Consider the following 20,000-nt stretch of genomic DNA (forward strand, 5'->3'; position numbering starts at 1 on the left):
CCATAACTCAGCGGGTCAGGCAGCATCTGTGGAGAACATGGATAGGTGACGTTTCACAGAGTGCTGGAGTAACTCAGCGGGTCAGGCAGCATCTGTGGAGAAACATGGATAGGTGACGTTTCACAGAGTTACACAGATTGCCCCCTAGTGCGTAGAGTGGATGGATCAAACGTGGACGTGTGGGCCAGCATGGGCGAGATGGGCCGAAGGGCCTGTTTCCACGCTGTATCTCTGCGACACTCTCCTCTCCACATCCGCAGATTCACCGCCTTTAGTGTCACCCTCACCCCAGGTAGTGACCCCTCCGCCCGACACCCCAACACCCCCCCCCCGCTGGTTCTCACCGTCGCTGTTCTCCTCCGTCTCGCTGTTGAAGAGCTCGTACGAGTCCCAGCGGATCAGCGGGTCGGCCGTGTTGTAGTCGACGGATATACCCGGCCCGTTCTCCAGATACTCCATCCCTGGAGGTGGGAGAGAGGTCAGTGTGTACGTGTGTGTGTATGTGTGTGTGTGTGCGTGTGTGCGTGTGTGTGTGTACGTGTGTGTGTGTGCGTGTGTGTGTATGTACGTGTGTACGTGTGTGTGTGTGTATGTATGTGTGTGTGTGTGTGTGTGTGTATATGTGTGTGTGTGTGTATATATCTGTGTGTGTGTGTATATATGTGTGTATATATGTGTGTGTGTGTACGTGTGTGTGTGCGTGTGTGTGTGTGTGTGTGTGTACGTGTGTGTGTGTGTGTATGTGTGTGTGTGTGTGTATATCTGTGTGTGTGTGTGTGTGTGTATATATGTGTGTGTACGTGTGTGTGTGTGTGTACGTGTGTGTGTGTGTGTGTGTGTGTGTGTGTGTGTGTGTGTGTGTGTATCTGTGTGTGTGTGTGTGTGTGTGTACGTGTGTGTGTGTGTGTGTGTGTGTGTGTGTGTGTGTGTATGTGTGTATCTGTGTGTGTGCGTGTGTGTATATATGTGTGTGTGTGTGTGTGTGTGTGTGTGTGTGTGTGTGTGTGTGTGTGTGTGTGTGTGTGTGTGTGTGTGTGTGTGTGTGTGTGTGTGTGTGTCTGTGTCCAAGGCTAGAGGGCGCAGCTTTAAGGTGAGAGGGGCAAAGTTTAAAGGAGATGTGTGGGGCAGGTTTTTTTACACAGAGGGTGGTGGGTGCCTGGAACGCGCTGCCAGGGGTGGGGGTGGAGGCAGATACGATCGTGGTGTTTAAGAGGCTTTTGGATCGGCACATGGATATGCAGGGAATGGAGGGATACGGATCACGTGCTGGCAGAGGGGAGTTGGTCTTGGCATCATGTACGGCACGGACATTGTGGGGCCGAAGGGCCTGTTCCTGTGCTGGACTGGTCCACAGGAGAGGGTGGAGTGGGGAGGATTGAGCAGGTTAGGGAGCGGTCGGGCTGTGTTCCACACAGAGCTAGTATGTAGCTGATGGGCCGAGCGGTCACCATTGGCTAGTCGTTGTGGTCAGCGGGCAGCTGAAGTCTACCTTGTATCTTCTCCGGGCCAAAGGAGAAGATGAACTCCACCTTGAAGTACTCAGGGAACCTCTCATCTGTAGAAGGAGAGAGAGAGTGAGTGAGAGAGAGAGGGAGATGGAGAGATGAGGCAAGTGACAATAGACAATAGGTGCAGGAATAGAGGCCATTCGGCCCTTTGAGCCAGCACCACCATTCAATGTGATCATGGCTGATCATCCCAAATCAGTACCCCGTTCCTGCCTTCTCCCCATATCTCCTGACTCCGCTATCTTTAAGAGCCCTATCTAGCTCTCTCTTGAAAGTATCCAGAGAACCGACCTCCACCGCCCTCTGTGAGGCAGAGAATTCCACAGACTCACCACTCTCTGTGAGAAAAAGTGTTTCCTCGTCTCCGTTCTAAATGGCTTACCCCTTATTCTTAAACTGTGTGTGGCCCCTGGTTCTGGACTCCCCCAACATCGGGAACATGTTTCCTGCCTCTAGCGTGTCCAAGCCCGTAATAATCTTATATGTTTCAATGAGATGCCTTCTCATCCTTCTAAACTCCAGAGTGTACAAGCCCACAGCCGCTCCATTCTCTCAGCATATGACAGTCCCGCCATCCCGGGAATTAACCTTGTAAACCTACGCTGGGCTCCCTCAATAGCAAGAATGTCCTTCCTCAAATTAGGGGACCAAAACTGCACACAATACTCCAGGTGTGGTCTCACTAGGGCTCTGCACAACTGCAGAAGGACCTCTTTGCTCCTGTATTCGATTCCTCTTGTTATAGTCCTCAGGAAGCACAACCTGGACTCTAACCTGCTGCTGACCTTCTACCGCTCGTCCATCGAGAGCCTGCTGACATACTGCATTACAGCATGGTATGGCAGCTGCACCATGGCAGACAGGGAGAGGCTTCAGAGGGTAACTAGGACAGCACAGAAGATCATTGGTTGCCCTCTCCCCTCCCTGATGGACATCTACACCTCCCGCTGCCTTAGCAGGGCAAAGAATATCATCAAAGACAGCTCCCATCCTGCGTTTGGACTGTTCGACCTGCTGCCCTCTGGAAGGCGCTATAGGTGCATCAAATCCAGGACAAATAGACTCAGAAATAGTTGCTTTCCGAAAATTATAACTACTATTAATTCAAATTCACACATGCATTGACTTCACAGCCCAACACCCGGACTTCCATCTGTATATATGTATATAACGCCGCAGAATAGTGCACCTATCCCCCCCCCCTTCTCCCTTCTGTTTTGTTTTTCTGTTTCTTGTTTTTTGTACTAAATTATATGTATGCACTGAGTACGAGCAGCTTTCAATTTCACTGTACATGTATAGTGACAATAAATGGCATATCTATATCTATCTATCTATCTATCTATCTATCTCTATCTATCTATCTATCTATCTATCTATCTATCTATCTATCTATCTATCTATCTATCTATCTATTATCTATCTATCTATCTATCTATCTATCTATCTATCTATCTATCTATCTATCTATCTATCTATCTATCTATCTATCTATCTATCTATCTATCTATCTATCTCTATAAAGGCCAACATGCCATTTGCTTTCTTCACTGCCTGCTGTACCTGCATGCTTACTTTCATTGACTGATGTACAAGGACCCCCAGATCCCGTTGTACTTCCCCTTTTCCCAACTTAAACTTGTGGTTGTTGGAGCTAAATATTCCCGGTGTCAACGTAAACTAACGGACTTCCTATAGAATGGTGAAGCACAAATTGAAACTTAAATCCGATGGGTGAGGGAGGGGTGAGGGGGGTGTGGGGGGGGGGGGGTATATATCTGCATCTTTTCTTGTCTTGTTCCTCTGTGTCTCAGCTGCACTGCTTTGGTTCCAGCTGCTACGGTCAGGCAAACGCCTCCGTTGCCATGCTGTGAGAACGGAGGGGATGAGAAGGAGTTTCTTCCCACAGGCTATTCGGACTGTAAACTCCTATCTCACCAGGGACCAAGAAGGGTTTCCACCTGAAACATCGCCTATTTCCTTCGCTCCATAGATGCTGCTGCACCCGCTGAGTTTCTCCAGCATTTTTGTCAACCTCCAGGGACTAACTTTACTGAACCATTTTAGAAACATAGAAACAGTAACTAAACATAATTAAACTCACTAAATATGCTTATTCTGGCAATAGAATAAAAGGAACTGCAAGATAGTTCTTGCCCCGTACACCCTGTTTTAATTCCAAACTAGCCAGCGGCTGATATAAAGTTGGATAACTTAGAAACATAGAAAATAAGTACAGGAGTAGGCCATTCGGCACTTCGAGCCTGCACCGCCATTCAATATGATCATGGGTGATCATCCAACTCAGTATCCCGTATCTGCCTTCTCTCCATACCCCCTGATCCCCTTGGCCACAAGGGCCACATCTAACTCCCTTTTAAATATAGCCAATGAACTGTGGCCTCAACTACCTTCTGTGGCAGAGAGTTCCACAGATTCACCACTCTCTGTGTGAAAAATGTTTTCCTCATTTCGTCCTAAAAGATTTCGCCCTTATCCTTAAGCTGTGACCCCTTGTCCTGGACTTCCCCAACATCGGGAACAATCTTCCTGCATCTAGCCTGTCCAACCCCTTAAGAATTTTGTAAGTTTCTATAAGATCCCCCCTCAATCTTCTAAATTCTAGCGAGTACAAGCCGAGTCTATCCAGTCTTTCTTCATATTAAAGTCCTGACATCCCAGGAATCAGTCTGGTGAACCTTCTCTGTACTCCCTTTAGGTTATAAGATTAAAACTGAAGCTGTACAACTATTGTACATTTGTAGACGCCGAGCGTTTTGTCCTTGAACAATTCTTCATGCAGTTGTACAGGGCTCTGGTGAGACCACATCTGGAGTATTGTGTACAGTTTTGCTCTCCTAATCTGAGGAAGGACATCCTTGTGATTGAGGCAGGGCAGCGTAGGTTCACGAGATTGATCCCTGGGATGGCAGGACTGTCGTATGAGGAAAGATTGAAAAGACTAGGCTTGTATTCACTGGAGTTTAGAAGGATGAGGGGGGGTATTCTTATAGAAACATATAAAATTATAAAAGGACTGGACGAGCTAGATGCAGGAAACATGTTCCCAATGTTGGGCAAGTCCAGAACCAGGGGCCACAGTCTTAGAATAAAGGGGAGGTAATTTAAGACTGAGGTGAGAATAAAACTTTTTCACCCAGAGAGTTGTGAATTTATGGAATTCCCTGCCACAGAGGGCAGTGGAGGTCAAGTCACTGGATGGATTTAAGAGAGTTAGATAGAGCTCTAGGGGCTAGTGGAGTCGAGGGATATGGGGAGAATGCAGGCATGGGTTATTGATAGGGGACGATCAGCCATGATCACAATGAATGGCGGTGCTGGTGCTGGAGCGAAGGGCCGAATGGCCTCTACTCCTGCACTTAATGTCTATGTTTCTATGTTTCTAATAAATTAAAAATGAAAAATAAATTTGAATGAACTAACGGCGTCACCTTTGAAGGCATCATCCAGGTCGGCTTTGCCAAACACGACACTGAGGTCATGGATGGCACACGTGTGGAACTGGACACGGAACACAATCTCCCGCGCTGGGCTCTGGTAACGCTTGTGGTAGCACTTCAGCTGCAAGAGATCAGACACACGGATAGCTGCTTTGGTTAGAGTCACGGAGTCACAGAGTCACAGAGTCACGGAGTCACAGAGTCACAGAGTCACGGACACAGGGGACACAGGGACACACAGAGACACACAGAGACACACAGAGACACAGAGTCACAGAGTCACAGAGTCACGGAAACACAGAGACACAGGGACACAGGGACACAGGGACACAGGGACACAGGGACACAGAGACACAGAGACACACAGAGACACACAGAGACACAGAGACACAGAGTCACAGAGTCACGGAGACACAGAGACACAGGGACACAGACACAGGGACACACACAGACACAGAGTCACGGAAACACAGAGACACACACAAGGACACAGAGACACAGAGACACACAGAGACACAGAGACACACAGAGACACAGAGAGACACAGAGACACACAGAGACACAGAGACACACAGAGACACAGAAACACAGAGACACACAGAGTCACACAGAGACACACAGAGTCACAGAGACAGAGAGAGACACAGAGTCACAGAAACACAGAGACACACAGAGTCACAGAGACACACAGAGACACACAGAGACACACAGAGACACACAGACACACACAGACACAGACAGAGACACACAGAGACACACAGAGACACACAGAGTCACAGAGACACACAGAGTCACGGAGTCACAGAGACACACAGGGACACGGGGACACAGGGACACGGGGACACAGGGACACGGGGCACAGGGACACAGGGACACACAGGGACACGGGGACACAGAGACACAGGGACACAGACACACAGGGTCACAGAGACACAGGGACACACACAGAGACACGGAGTCACAGAGACACAGGGACACACAGAGACACAGAGACACAGACACAGAGACACAGGGACACATACAGACACAGGGGGGACACAGAGACACAGACACAGAGACACAGGGACACAGAGACAGACACAGAGTCACAGACACAGTGACACAATCATAGAAACATAGACAATAGGTGCAGGAGTAGGCCATTCGGCCCTACATGCCCACACCGACCAACATGTCCCATCTACACTGGTCCCACCTGCCCGTGTTTGGTCCATATCCCTCCAAACCTGTCCTATCCATGTACCTGTCTAACTGTTTCTTAAACGATGGGATAGTCCCAGCCTCAACTACCTCCTCCGGCAGCTCGTTCCATACACCCACCACCCTCTGTGTGGAAAAGTTACCCCTCAGATTCCTATTAAATCTTTCCCCCTTCACCTTGAACCCATGTCCTCTGGTCCTCGATTCCCCTACTCTGGGCAAGAGACTCTGTGCGTCTACCCGATCTATTCCTCTCATGATTTTATACACCTCTATAAGATCTCCCCTCATCCTCCTGCGCTCCATGGAATAGAGACCCAGCCTACTCAACCTCTCCCTGTAGCTCACACCCTCTAGTCCTGGCAACATCCTCGTGAATCACTGGTTGGTCTAGCAACAACCTCTTACTAAAATGTTGAAACTAGGAACTGCAGATGCTGGATTATAAAAGCACAGAGTGCTGGAGTAACTCAGCGGGTCAGGCAGCATCTATGGAGCTAAGGAAATAGGCAACGTTTCGGGCCGAAACCCTTCCGGGTTTCGTCCCGAAACGTTGCCTATTTCCAGAAGGTTCGGCCCGAAACGTTGCCTATTTCCTTAGCTCCATAGATGCTGCTGCACCATAACTCAGCGGGTCAGGCAGCATCTGTGGAGAACATGAATAGGTGACGTTTCACAGAGTGCTGGAGTAACTCAGCGGGTCAGGCAGCATCTCTGCTGAGTTACTCCAGCACTCTGTGAAACGTCACCTATCCATGGTCTCCACAGATGCTGCCTGACCCGCTGAGTTACTCCAGCACTCTGTGAAACATCACCTATCCATGTTCTCCACAGATGCTGCCTGACCCACTGAGTTATGGTGCAGCAGCATCTATGGAGCTAAGGAAATAGGCAACGTTGTTTTTCTCTTTATTTAACTACAGTTTCGGTTTAGAGATACAGCACGGAAACAGGCCCTTCAGCCCACCGAGTCCGTGCCGACCAGCGATCCCCGCACACTAACACTATCCTACACACACACTGGGGGACAATTTACATTTACATCAAAGCCAATTAACCTACAAACCTGCACGTCTTTGGAGTGTGGGAGGAAACCGGAGCGCCGGAGAAAACCCACGCAGGTCACGGGGAGAACGTGCAAACTCCGTACAGACAGCGCCCGTAGTCGGGATCGAAGGCGGGTCTCTGGCGCTGTGAGGCAGCAGCTCTACCCGCTGCACCGCCACCGTGACGTTCTCTTACCAATATGTCTCCTTTCAGCATCAGTCCCGGCTCGATGGTGATGCACATGGTTGACTGGCTGTCACCCGGAATGTTGCTGGGGAATTTGGAGAAAGAAAAGAGAAAAACACCGATAATTTGTATGTGGAGAGAGATGGAGAGGGAGAGACAGAGACAGAGAGAGGACGAGAGAGGTGGGAAGAGGGGAAGAGTGGGAGCAATAGAGAGAGGGGGGAGAGAGAGAGGGGGAGGGGGAGAGAGGGAGGGAGAGGGTGTTAGAAACATAGAAACATAGACATTAGGTGCAGGAGTAGAGGCCATTCGGCCCTTCCAGCCTGCACCACCATTCAATATGATCATGGCTGATCATCCAACTCAGTATCCCGTACCTGCCTTCTCTCCATACCCCCTGATCCCCTTAGCCACAGGGGCCACATCTAACTCCCTCTTAAATATAGCCAATGAACTGGCCTCGACTACCCTCTGCGGCAGAGAGTTCCAGAGATTCACCACTCTCTGTGTGAAAAAAAGTTCTTCTCATCTCGGTTTTAAAGGATTTCCCCCTTATCCTTAAGCTGTGACCCCTTGTCCTGGACTTCCCCAACATCGGGAACAATCTTCCTGCATCTAGCCTGTCCAACCCTTAAGAATTTTGTAAGTTTCTATAAGATCCCCCCTCAATCTCCTAAATTCTAGAGAGTACAAGCCAAGTCTATCCAGTCTTTCTTCATAAGACAATCCTGACATCCCAGGAATCAAGTTGGTGTGGCACTCACTAGATTCCCGAGGTGTAGACGGGCTGCATGCTCTGGTAAATCTTCAGGAATGGCCGACACCCTGCGGAGAGAAGATGACAGAACTGCAAGTGCTGGTTTATGAGAAAAGGACACAGTGCAGGAGTAACTCAGGGAGTCAGGCAGCATCTCAGGACAACATGGATTATTTGGGACATTAGGAGCAAAGAGGTGCTTCTGCAGTTGTACAGGGCCCTGGTGAGACCACACCTGGAGTATTGTGTGCAGTTTTGGTCCCCTAATTTGAGGAAGGACATTCTTGCTATTGAGGGAGTGCAGGGTAGGTTTACAAGGTTAATTCCCGGGATGTCGGGACTGTCATATGCTGAGAGAATGGAGCAGCTGGGCTTGTACACTCTGTGGAGTTTAGAAGGATGAGAGGATATCTCATTGAAACATATAAGATTGTTATGGGATTGGACACGCTAGAGGCAGGAAACATGTTCCCGATGTTGGGGGAGTCCAGAACCAGGGGCCACACACAGTTTAAGAATAAGGGGTTGACCATTTAGGACTGAGATGAGGAAACACTTTTCCACCCAGAGAGTTGTGAATCTGTGGAATTCTCTGCACACACAATACTCCAGGTGTGGCCTCACTAGGGCCCTGTACAAATGCAGAAGGACCTCTTTGCTCCGATACAGGATGCCAAGATCAATTATTCCCCTCTCCCTAGTGGGAGAACGTGGAGTATTTACAATGGCCTGGAGACTCAGAATTAAAGGACGTTCCTCTAGGAAGGAGATGAGGAGGAATTTCTTTAGACAGAGGGTGGTGAATCTGTGGGATTCTTTGCCACAGACGGCTGTGGAGGCCACAAGTCAGTGGATATATTTAAGGCAGAGATGGATAAATTCTTGATTAGTGCGGGTGTCAGGGGTTATGGGGAGAAGGCAGGAGAATGGGGTTAGGAGGGAGAGATAGATCAGCCATGATTGAATGGCGGAGTAGACTCGATGGGCCGAATGGCCTAATTCTGAGATACTAGGAATACTCACAGGAATAGTATCATCAAGGACCAGTCTCACGCCCAGTCACTCCCTCTTCTCCCCTCTCCCACCGGGCAAGAGGTACAGAAGTGTGAAAACCAACGCACACACACCTCCAGATTCAGGGACAGTTTCTTCCCGGCTGTTATCAGGCAACTGAACCGTCCTCTCACCAACTAGAGAGCGGTCCTGACCTCCCATCCACCTCATTGGTGACCCTCGGACTATCCTTGATCGGACTTTGCTGGCTTTACCTTGCACTAAACGTTATTCCCTTTATCCTGTATCTGTACACTGTGGACGGCTCGATTGTAATCATGTATTGTCTTTCCACTGACTGGTTAGCACGCAACAGAAGCTTTTCACTGGACCTCGGTACACGGGGCAATTAAATGTTTAAGAAGGAACTGCAGATGCTGGAAAATCGAAGGTAGACAAAAATGCTGGAGAAACTCAGCGGGTGAGGCAGCATCTATGGAGTGAAGGAATAGGTGACGTTTCGGGTCGGAGACCCTTCTTCAGACTGATGTGGGGGGGGGGGGAAGAATAAAGGAAGAGGCGGAGACAGTGGGCTGTGGGAGAGCTGGGAAGGGGAGGGGAAGGAGGGAGAAAGCAGGGACTACCTGAAATTGGAGAAGTCAATGTTCATATCGCTGGGGTGTAAACTACCCAAGCAAAATATGAGGCGCTGCTCCTCCAATTTACGGTGGGACTCACTCTGGCCATGGAGGAGGGACAGGACAGAATGGGAGTGGGAGTTGAAGTGCTGAGCCACCGGGAGATCAGGCTGGTTATTGTGAACTGTGCGGAGGTGTTGGGCGAATCGATCGCTAAGCCTCCGCTTGGTCTCACCGACGTAGAGCAGCTGACACCTAGAGCAGCGGATGCAATAGATGAGGTTGGAGGAGGTGAACTGGACTAGTTAGAGGTGATGAACTTACCGCCCTTGGACTCGAAGTTGGGGATGCCGTGCATGATGACATGGTGGAGAAACAGAGGCTTGTTGTTCATCTTGATCGTCCCCGACAGAAGCCCGCTGAAGTAGTGGACGTATCTACACCGAGACACATGGTCAATGTCAGTCAGGCAGCATCCATGGAGGCTCAACCTGGAACCCCCTCTCCCCCCTCCCCTCACCCGCTCCCCCTCTCCACCACCCCGAACCACTTCTCCACCCTCCCCTCACCGGCAAAGAATTCCACAGACTCACAACTCTCTGTGAAAAAAAGTGTTTCCTCGTCTCCGTTCTAAATGGCCGACCCCTTATTCTTAAACTGTGGCCCCTGGTTCTGGACTCCCCCAACATCGGGAACATGTTTCCTGCCTCTAGCGTGTCCAAGCCCTTAACAATCTTATATGTTTTCAATGAGATATTCTCTCATCCTTCTAAACTCCAGAGTGTACAAGCCCACAGCCGCTCCATTCTCTCAGCATTTGACAGTCCCGCCATCCCGGGAATTAACCTGGTGAACCTACGCTGGGCTCCCTCAATAGCAAGAATGTCCTTCCTCAAATTAGGGGACCAAAACTGCACACAATACTCCAGGTGTGGTCTCACTAGGGCCCTGTACAACATAAGTTGACGACATTTTAATCTGATCGCTGTTTGATTGTTGTGTGCAAATGGCAATGGCAGTCGAGATTTTGTTAATACTCTGGTATTTGTGTTTAATTGAATAAAAGCAGTTTGTTTAAGAAAAAGGGGGGGGGGGGGGGTCAGACACAAAGTGAAGCCCCCCCGCTACTCTGTCCCAAGACACAGGCCCTTCGGCCCCACCCAGTCCGTGCCGACCAGCGATCCCCGCACACTAACACTATCCTACACACACACTGGGGACAATTTACATTTACACCAAAGCCAATTAACCTACAAACCTGGAGTGTGGGAGGAAACCGGAGCGCCCGGAGAAAACCCACGCAGGTCACGGGGCGAACGTGCAAACTCCGTACAGACAGCACCCGTAGTCAGGGTCATACCCGGGTCTCTGGCGCTGTGAGGCAGCAGCTCTACCCGCTGCACCACCACCGTGACCCAACCGCACAGCGATGTCCACAATGTCACCAACCTCTTCTGGGACGGCTGGATCACCGACGATATTTTATCTTCATAGAATTTCTTCATCGCAAATCGGTCCAAGGCCTGGTCAGCGCTGGGGGACAGGGAGATCATCACTTCATTAGTCATAGCAGCAGAATTAGGCCATTCGGCCCATCGAGTCTACTCCGCCATTCAATCATGGCTGATCTATCTCCCCCTCCTAACCCCATTCTCCTGCCTTCTCCCCATAACCCCTGACACCCGCACTGATCAACAATCTATCTATCTCTGCCGGGGATCAGAGGGTATGGAGAGAAGGCAGGGATGGGATACTGAGTTGGATGATCAGCCATGATCATATTGAATGGCGGTGCAGGCTCGAAGGGCCTGCACCGCCATTCAATATGATCATGGCTGATTTATATGTTTCTGATCATGGCTGATTTCTATGTTTCTATGTTAAATATATCCACTGACTTGGGAGGGCTACATAGAAACAGAGACAATAGGTGCAGGAGTAGAGGCCATTCGGCCCTTCGAGCCAGCACCGCCATTCAATGTGATCATGGCTGATCATCCACAATCAGTACCCCGTTCCTGCCTTCTCCCCATATCCCCTGATTCCGTTAGCCCCAAGAGCTAAATCTAACTCTCTCTTGAAAACATCCAGTGAATCGGCCTCCACTGCCTTCTGTGGCAGAGAATTCCACAGACTCACCACCCTCTGTGAGAAAAAGAGTTTCCTTGTCTCCATTCTAAATGGCTTACCCCTTATTCTCAAACTGTGTGTGGCCCCTGGTTCTGGACTCCCCCAACATCGGGAACATGTTTCATGCCTCTAGCGTGTCCAAACCCTTAACAATCTTATATGTTTCAATGAGATGCCCTCTCATCCTTCTAAACTCCAGAGTGTACAAGCCCAGCCGTTCCTGCCTTCGCCCCATATCCCCTGACTCCGCTAGCTTTAAGACTCCCCCAACATGGGGAACACCTTTGCATGCAGGGGAACCAAGGCTGTAGACAACGGCCTTACCTGGCGGAGATGTTGCTATAGTACATGTAGGCTGCGATCACCACTCCCGTACGCCCACAAGTCCCCTGTCACAATGAAACAAGGAGGATGAGGGGGGAGATCTTATAGAGGTGTATAAAATCATGAGAGGAATAGATCAGGCAGATGCACAGAGTCTCTTGCCCAGAGTAGGGGAATCGAGGACCAGAGGACACGGGTTCAAGGTGAAGGGGGAAAGATTTAATAGGAATCTGAGGGGTAACTTTTCCACACAGAGGGTGGTGGGTGTATGGAACGAGCTGCTGGAGGAGGTAGTGAGGCTGGGACTATCCCAACGTTTAAGGAACAGTTAGACAGGTACATGGATAGGACAGGTTTGGAGGGATATGGACCAAACGTGGGCAGGTGGGACTAGTGTAGATGGGGCATGTTGGTCGGCGTGGGACTAGTGTAGACGGGGCATGTTGGTCGGGGTGGGACTAGTGTAGATGGGGCATGGTGGTCGGGGTGGGACTAGTGTAGATGGGGCATGTTGGTCGGGGTGGGACTAGTGTAGACGGGGCATATTGGTCGGGGTGGGACTAGTGTAGACGGGGCATATAGGTCGGGGTGGTGGGACCTGTGTAGGTGGGGCATGTTGGTCGGGGTGGGACTAGTGTAGATGGGGCATGTTGGTCGGGGGGTGGGACTAGTGTAGAGGGGGCATGTTGGTCGGGGTGGGACTAGTGTAGATGGGGCATGTTGGTCGGGGTGGGACTAGTGTAGATGGGGCATGTTGGTCGGTGTGGGACTAGTGTAGATGGGGCATGTTGGTCAGGGTGGGCAAGATGGGCCGACGGGGCCTGTTCCGTGCTGTATCACTCTGTGAGTCTAACAAAAAGGGGGGGGGGGTGGGATACATCGACGCGACGGGGGGGGGGGGGGGGGGGGGGGGGGGGGGGTAGAAGGAGACACAAGGAATTGCAGGCGCTGGGATCCCGAGCAAAGTACAAAGTGCTGGAGGAATCTGCGATAGCATCCATGCCGTAACATGCAGAGATCCACGATGATGTTGAGAAAGGAACTGCAGATGCTGGTTTACACCAAAGATAGACACAGAGTGCTGGAGTAACTCAGCGGGTGCAGCAGCATCTATGGAGCTAATGAAATAGGCAACGTTTCGGGCCGAAACCCTTCCGGGTTTCGGCCCGAAACGTTGCCTATTTCCAGAAGGTTCGGCCTGAAACGTTGCCTATTTCCTTAGCTCCATAGATGCTGCTGCACCATAACTCAGCGGGTGCAGCAGCATCTGTGGAGAACATGGATAGGTGACGTTTCACAGAGTTCTGGAGTAACTCAGCGGGTCAGGCAGCATCTGTGGAGAACATGGATAGGTGACGTTTCACAGAGTGCTGGAGTAACTCAGCGGGTCAGGCAGCATCTGTGGAGAACGTGGATAGGTGAGTTTCAGCACTCTGTGAGTATATCCAGGGCAGGTAAGGGTGGATGCAGGTGAAGGGGGGGGGGGTGGGGTAAGATGGCAGGTAGTTGGACAAAAGGCCAGAGGTGTCGGGAAAGGGGCAAAAGATTGAAGATCATTCCTCAGCTTCACAATTTGCAACTCTTTGTTTCGTGCGCGGGGAGGGGGAGAGGGGTTTTCGGGCTGGGTCGAGGGGCGGGGGGGGGGTGGGGGTCAGAGGGAGACGGGGGGGGGGGGGTCAGCGCAGAGATGGGTGGGGGGGGGAAGGGTAGAGGGGGGGGAAGAGGAGAAGTGGTTGAAGGTGTGGGGGTGGAGGGGCGGGAGATGGGGGGGGGATGGGGGGGGTGGTGATGGGGTGAGGGGTGAGGGGGGTGGTGGGAAAGGGGGGGGGTGAGAGGTGCTGGGAAGGGGGAAGTAGGAAGGGCGGGGAGGGGGTGGATACAGTGAAGGGGGGGAGGGGAGGGGATTAGGGGGGGGTCGGGCTGTTACCCGGTTGTGTAGGAACACGCACATGTTGGGGCCGGCTGTGGAGCCAGGTGTCGATGGTCTTACAGACCCGGCACAGTTTGTCCAGGGGGGGGGGCGTGCAGCTCCGGCCACCCAAACTCCTCCACCTGCAACACCACCGGTCAGTGGGTCAGTCAGACCAACACCCCCCGACCCCTCACCCCTGACCCCTCACCCTCACCCCGATGACACCTCACCCCCGACCCCTCACCCCCCGACCCCTCACCCCGACCCCTCACCACCGACCCCTCACTCCCACCCCCCCGACCCCTCACCCCCGACCCCTCACCCCCGACCCCTCACCCCCCCCTCACCCCCTCACACCTGACACCTCACCCGACCCCTCACCCCGACCCCTCACTGACCAAAACTCAACCAGTCCCACAAATCCACTCCCCTCCCCCTCTCCCCTCATTGCCCTGTCTATTTCCCCCCCCCCCCCCCTCTCGTCACCCCCCTTCCCCACCCTTCAGCCCCTCGCCCCGGGGTGGGTCAGCGTGCAGGGGTCAGGGTTCGCTCCTTACCGTGGGGGTGAAGGGGGGGTGATGTCCTGCTGCCGCTCGGGACAGGTTGAAGAGCTGAAAGGAGAGAGAGAGAGAGAGAGTCACAGTCACGGGGACACAGGGACACAGGGACACACAGGGACACAGGGAGACAGAGACACACAGGGACACACAGACACAGGGACACAGAAACACACACAGAGACACACACGGAGAGAGACACACACACAGGGAGACACACTCAGGGAGAAACACAGACGTGCACACACACACAAACACACACACAGGGAGACACACACACAGAGACACACACACAGAGACACACACAGAGAACAGAGACACAGAGACACAGTAGACACAGAGACACAGAGACACACACACACAGAGACACACAGAGACACACAGAGACACACAGACACACACAGAGACACAGAAACACACAGAGACACACAGGGACACACAGAGACACACAGAGACACAGAGACACACAGGGACACACAGGGACACACAGGGACACACAGGGACACACACAGAGACACACACAACACAGACACACACACACAGGACACAGAGACACACACAGGGACACACACAGGGACACACACAGACACACACACACAGGGGACACACACACACAGGGAGACACAGACACACAGAAACACACAGACAGACACACAGAGACACACCAGGGACAGACAACAGACACACACACACACACAGACACACACACAGACACACACAGACACACAGAGACACAGAGACACACACACACAGAGACACAGAAACACACAGAGACACACAGAGACACACAGAGACACACACACAGGGACACACAGGGACACACAGGGACACACACAGACACACAGAGACACACAGGGACACACAGGGACACACACAGACACAGACACACAGAGACACACACACACACACAGAGAGACACAGACACAGACACACACAGACACACACACAGCCACACACAGAGACACAGACACACAGAGACACACACACACACACACACAGACACACACAGACACACAGACACACAGACACACAGACACACACACACAGACACACAGACACACACACACACAGACACACAGACACAGAGACACACAGACACAGACACAGACACACACAGAGACACACAGGGACACACAGAGACACAGAGACACACAGACACACAGAGACACACAGAGACACACAGAGACACAGAGACACAGAGACACACAGACACACACACACACAGAGACACACAGAGAGACAGAGAGACAGAGAGACAGACACAGAGACACACAGAGACAGAGAGACAGAGAGACACACAGAGACACACACAGACACACACACACACACAGAGACACAGAGACACACAGACACACACAGAGACAGACAGAGACAGAGAGACACAGAGACACAGAGAGACAGAGACACAGAGAGACACAGAGAGACACAGACACAGAGACACAGAGACAGAGAGAGACAGAGACACAGAGACACAGAGACACAGAGACACACAGAGACACAGAGACACAGAGACACAGAGACACAGAGACACAGAGAGACACAGAGACACAGAGACACAGAGACACAGAGACACAAGAGACACAGAGACACAGAGACACACAGAGACACAGAGACACACAGACACAGAGACACAGAGACACAGAGACACAGAGACACAGAGACACAGAGACACAGGGACACAGAGACACAGAGACACAGAGACACAGGGACACAGAGACACAGGAGACACAGAGACACACAGACACACAGACACAGAGACACAGAGACACAGGGACACAGGGACACAGGGACACAGGGACACACAGAGACACAGAGACACAGAGACACAGAGACACAGAGACACACAGAGACACAGAGTCACAGACACACAGAGACACAGAGACAGAGACACAGAGACACAGAGTCACAGGGACACAGAGACACAGAGACAGAGACACAGAGAGACAGAGACACAGAGAGACACAGAGACAGAGTGATACAGCACGGAAACAGGCCCTTGGGCCCAACTTGCCCACACCGGCCAACATGCCCCAGCTACACTAGTCCCACCTGCCCGCGTTTGGTCCATATCCCTCCAAACCTATCCTATCCATGTACCTGTCTAACTGTTTCTTAAACGTTGGGATAGTCCCGGCCTCAACTACCTCCTCCGGCAGCTCGTTCCATACACCCACCACCCTCTGTGTGGAAAAGTTGCCCCTCAGATTCCTATTAAATCTTTCCCCCTTCACCTTGAACCTGTGTCCTCTGGTCCTCGATTCCCCTACTCTGGGCAAGAGACTCTGTGACCAGAAGGGGGGGGGGGGTTGGGTTAGTGAGGAGGGGGGATATTACTTCAGGGGGACCCCCAGACCCCACTGCCCCCCAATACTGTTCCAACATATTCCCCCCTCTGTGTACCAGCATCGATTCAGTTCAGTCCAGTTTACTGTCCCGTGTACCGAGGTACAGTGAAAAGCTTCTGTTGCGTGCTAACCAGTCAGCGGAAAGACAATACATGATTACAATCGAGCCGTCCACAGTGTACAGATACAGGATAAAGGGAATAACGTTTAGTGCAAGGTAAAGCCGGCAAAGTCCGATCAAGGATAGTCCGAGGGTCACCAATGAGGTGGATGGGAGGTCAGGACCGCTCTCTAGTTGGTGAGAGGACGGTTCAGTTGCCTGATAACAGCCGGGAAGAAACTGTCCCTGAATCTGGAGGTGTGTGTGCGTTGGTTTTCACACTTCTGTACCTCTTGCCCGATGGGAGAGGGGAGAAGAGGGAGTGACCGGGGTGTGAGACTGGTCCTTGATGATGCTGCTGGCCTTGCCGAGGCAGCGTGAGGTGTAGATGGAGGGACAGGCATCAGTGGGGACCGTGTGGGGGGGGTCCCAGGTGGGTGAGGGTGCTGATGAATGGTTGGTCTGAACCGGTGGGACCTCTGCTGGAGACTGACCAACACGCGGCCATCGATGAGTCTGCAGTCAGAAGGAGGGTCTCGCCCCGAAACGTCACCTATCCATGTTCTCCACAGATGCTGCCTGACCCGCTGAGTTACTCCAGCACTCTGTGAAACGTCACCTATCCATGTTCTCCACAGATGCTGCCTGCGACCCGCTGAGTTACTCCAGCACTCTGTGTCTATCTTCACCCGCCAGCCAGCTTCACGATTCCATCGAGAGACTGTTTAAGAAGGAACTGCAGATGCTGGAAAATCGAAGGTAGACAAAAGTGCTGGAGAAACTCAGCGGGTGCAGCAGCATCTATGGAGCTCATCCCCGCTCATCCTTCTAAACTCCAACGAGTACGGGTCCAGTGCCGACAAACACTCATCGTACGTTAACCCAGTTAGTGAGGACTTCCTCCGACCACCTTTGCTGTCCTTGTCCCACAAGAGCTTGGTAGAATTTGTAGGAAGGAACTGCAGATGCTGGTTTAAACTGGAGATAGACACAAAATGCTGGGGTAACTCAGCGGGACAGGCAGCGTCTCTGGAGAGAAGGAATGGGTGACGTTTCGTGTCAACACCTTCCTTCTCTGGTATTGGTGAGACCACACCCGGAGTATTGCGTACAGTTTTGGTCACCTAATCTGAGGAAAGACATTCTTGCCATTGAGGGAGTGCAGAGACGGTTCACCAGACTGATTCCTGGGATGTCAGGACTTTCATATGAAGAAAGACTGGATAGACTCGGCTTGTACTCGCTAGAATTTAGAAGATTGCGGGGGGATCTTATAGAAACTTACAAAATTCTTAAGGGGTTGGACAGGCTAGATGCAGGAAGATTGTTCCCGATGTTGGGGAAGTCCAGGACAAGGGGTCACACAGTTTAAGGATAAGGGGGAAATCTTTTAGGACCGAGATGAGGAAAACATTTTTCACACAGAGAGTGGTGAATCTGTGGAATTCTCTGCCACAGAAGGTAGTTGAGGCCACAGTTCATTGGCTATATTTAAGAGGGAGTTAGATGTGGCCCTTGTGGCTAAAGGGATCAGGGGGTATGGAGAGAAGGCAGGTACAGGATACTGAGTTGGATGATCAGCCATGATCATATTGAATGGCGGTGCAGGCTCGAAGGGCCGAATGGCCTACTCCTGCACCTATTTTCTATGTTTCAATGTTACTGCAGCTTTTTGAGTCTACCTGGAGATAGATAGAACAGACTGAAGAAGGGTCTCAACCCGAAACATTGCCTATTTCCTTCGCTCCATAGATGCTGCTGCACCTGCTGAGTTTCTCCAGCACTTTTGTCTACCTTCGATTTTCCAGCATCTGCAGTTCCTTCTCAAGAACACTCCCGTCGTTTGTTTAGAGATACAGAGAGGAATGTAGAGGGGTTCAGATCCTTTAGTTAGATCGTGAGGATACGGTCAACTTTAGGGAAGAGAAGGGAGATACAGCACGGAAACAGGCCCTTCGGCCCAACTTGCCCACACCAGCCAACATGTCCCATCTACACTGGTCCCACCTGCCCGCGTTTGGCCCGTACCCCTCTAATACATGTCCAGTGTTGACATTTCAGATCGAGCTGGAAACGAACGATGCGGAACTAACCAGGTAATTCTTGCCGTGTTTGGACGTCAGCATCTGGGTGATTTCCCTCAGGCTGTCGTGGTAACTCTGCTCCTCCACACTGTTGGGGACGGAGACCGAGATGATTCTCTCCGTGATGTAGGTAAGCTGCAGGTCCGACCTCTCCTCCATTGTGTGTGTCAGGCTCACACTCCTGAAAGGAAACACTTTACTTCAGTTGGGGTGGGGTTGGGGTTGGGGTTGGGGTTGGGGTTGGGGGTGGGTTGTGTTTGGGGTTGGGTTGGGGTGGGTTGGGGTTGGGGTTGGGTTGGGGGTTTGGGTGACGGTTGGTGTTAGTGTTAGGGGTTGGGGTTGGGGTGGGGGGGGGTGGGGTTGGGGTTGGGGTGGGGTGAGGGGTTGGGGTTGGGGTTGGGGTTGGGGGTGGGGTTGGGTTGGGGTTAGGGCATTAGGGTTAGGGTTAGGGCATTAGGGTGAGGGTTGGGGGTGGGGTTGGGGTGGGGTTGGGTTGGGTTGGGGTTGAGTTGGGGAGGGGTGGGGGGGGGGGTGGGGTTGGGGGTGGGGTTGGGTTGGGGGTTGGGGTGGGGGTTGGGGTTGGGTTGGGGTTGGGGTTGGAGTTGGGGTGGGGGTGGGTTGGTTGGCGTTGGGGTGGGGTGTGGGGGGGGGGGGTGGGGGTTGGGGTTGGGGTTGGGGTTGGGTTGCGTTGGGGTGTGTTGGGGTTTGAGTTGGGTTGGGGTTGGGGTTGGGTTGCGTTGGGGTTGGGTTGGGTTGCG

General features: G+C 52.0%; 1 protein-coding gene across 1 annotated transcript in view; it reads right to left on the reverse strand.

The window, feature by feature from the left end:
- The window catches only part of LOC129693551 (tensin-1-like), a 120,794-nt gene that overhangs the window by 83,221 nt on the left and 17,573 nt on the right, over positions 1 to 20,000 (reverse strand). Inside the window, 13 exon segments of the mRNA XM_055630351.1 lie at positions 345 to 461; positions 1,490 to 1,555; positions 4,961 to 5,090; positions 7,412 to 7,487; positions 8,167 to 8,227; positions 10,115 to 10,227; positions 11,240 to 11,323; positions 12,245 to 12,309; positions 14,172 to 14,207; positions 14,209 to 14,262; positions 14,264 to 14,296; positions 14,714 to 14,767; positions 19,252 to 19,423. Of these exon segments, the coding sequence (XP_055486326.1) occupies positions 345 to 461; positions 1,490 to 1,555; positions 4,961 to 5,090; positions 7,412 to 7,487; positions 8,167 to 8,227; positions 10,115 to 10,227; positions 11,240 to 11,323; positions 12,245 to 12,309; positions 14,172 to 14,207; positions 14,209 to 14,262; positions 14,264 to 14,296; positions 14,714 to 14,767; positions 19,252 to 19,423 (1,061 nt within the window).

Source organism: Leucoraja erinacea, unplaced genomic scaffold (assembly GCF_028641065.1).
Source record: "Leucoraja erinacea ecotype New England unplaced genomic scaffold, Leri_hhj_1 Leri_344S, whole genome shotgun sequence".
Classification (NCBI taxonomy): domain Eukaryota; kingdom Metazoa; phylum Chordata; class Chondrichthyes; order Rajiformes; family Rajidae; genus Leucoraja; species Leucoraja erinaceus.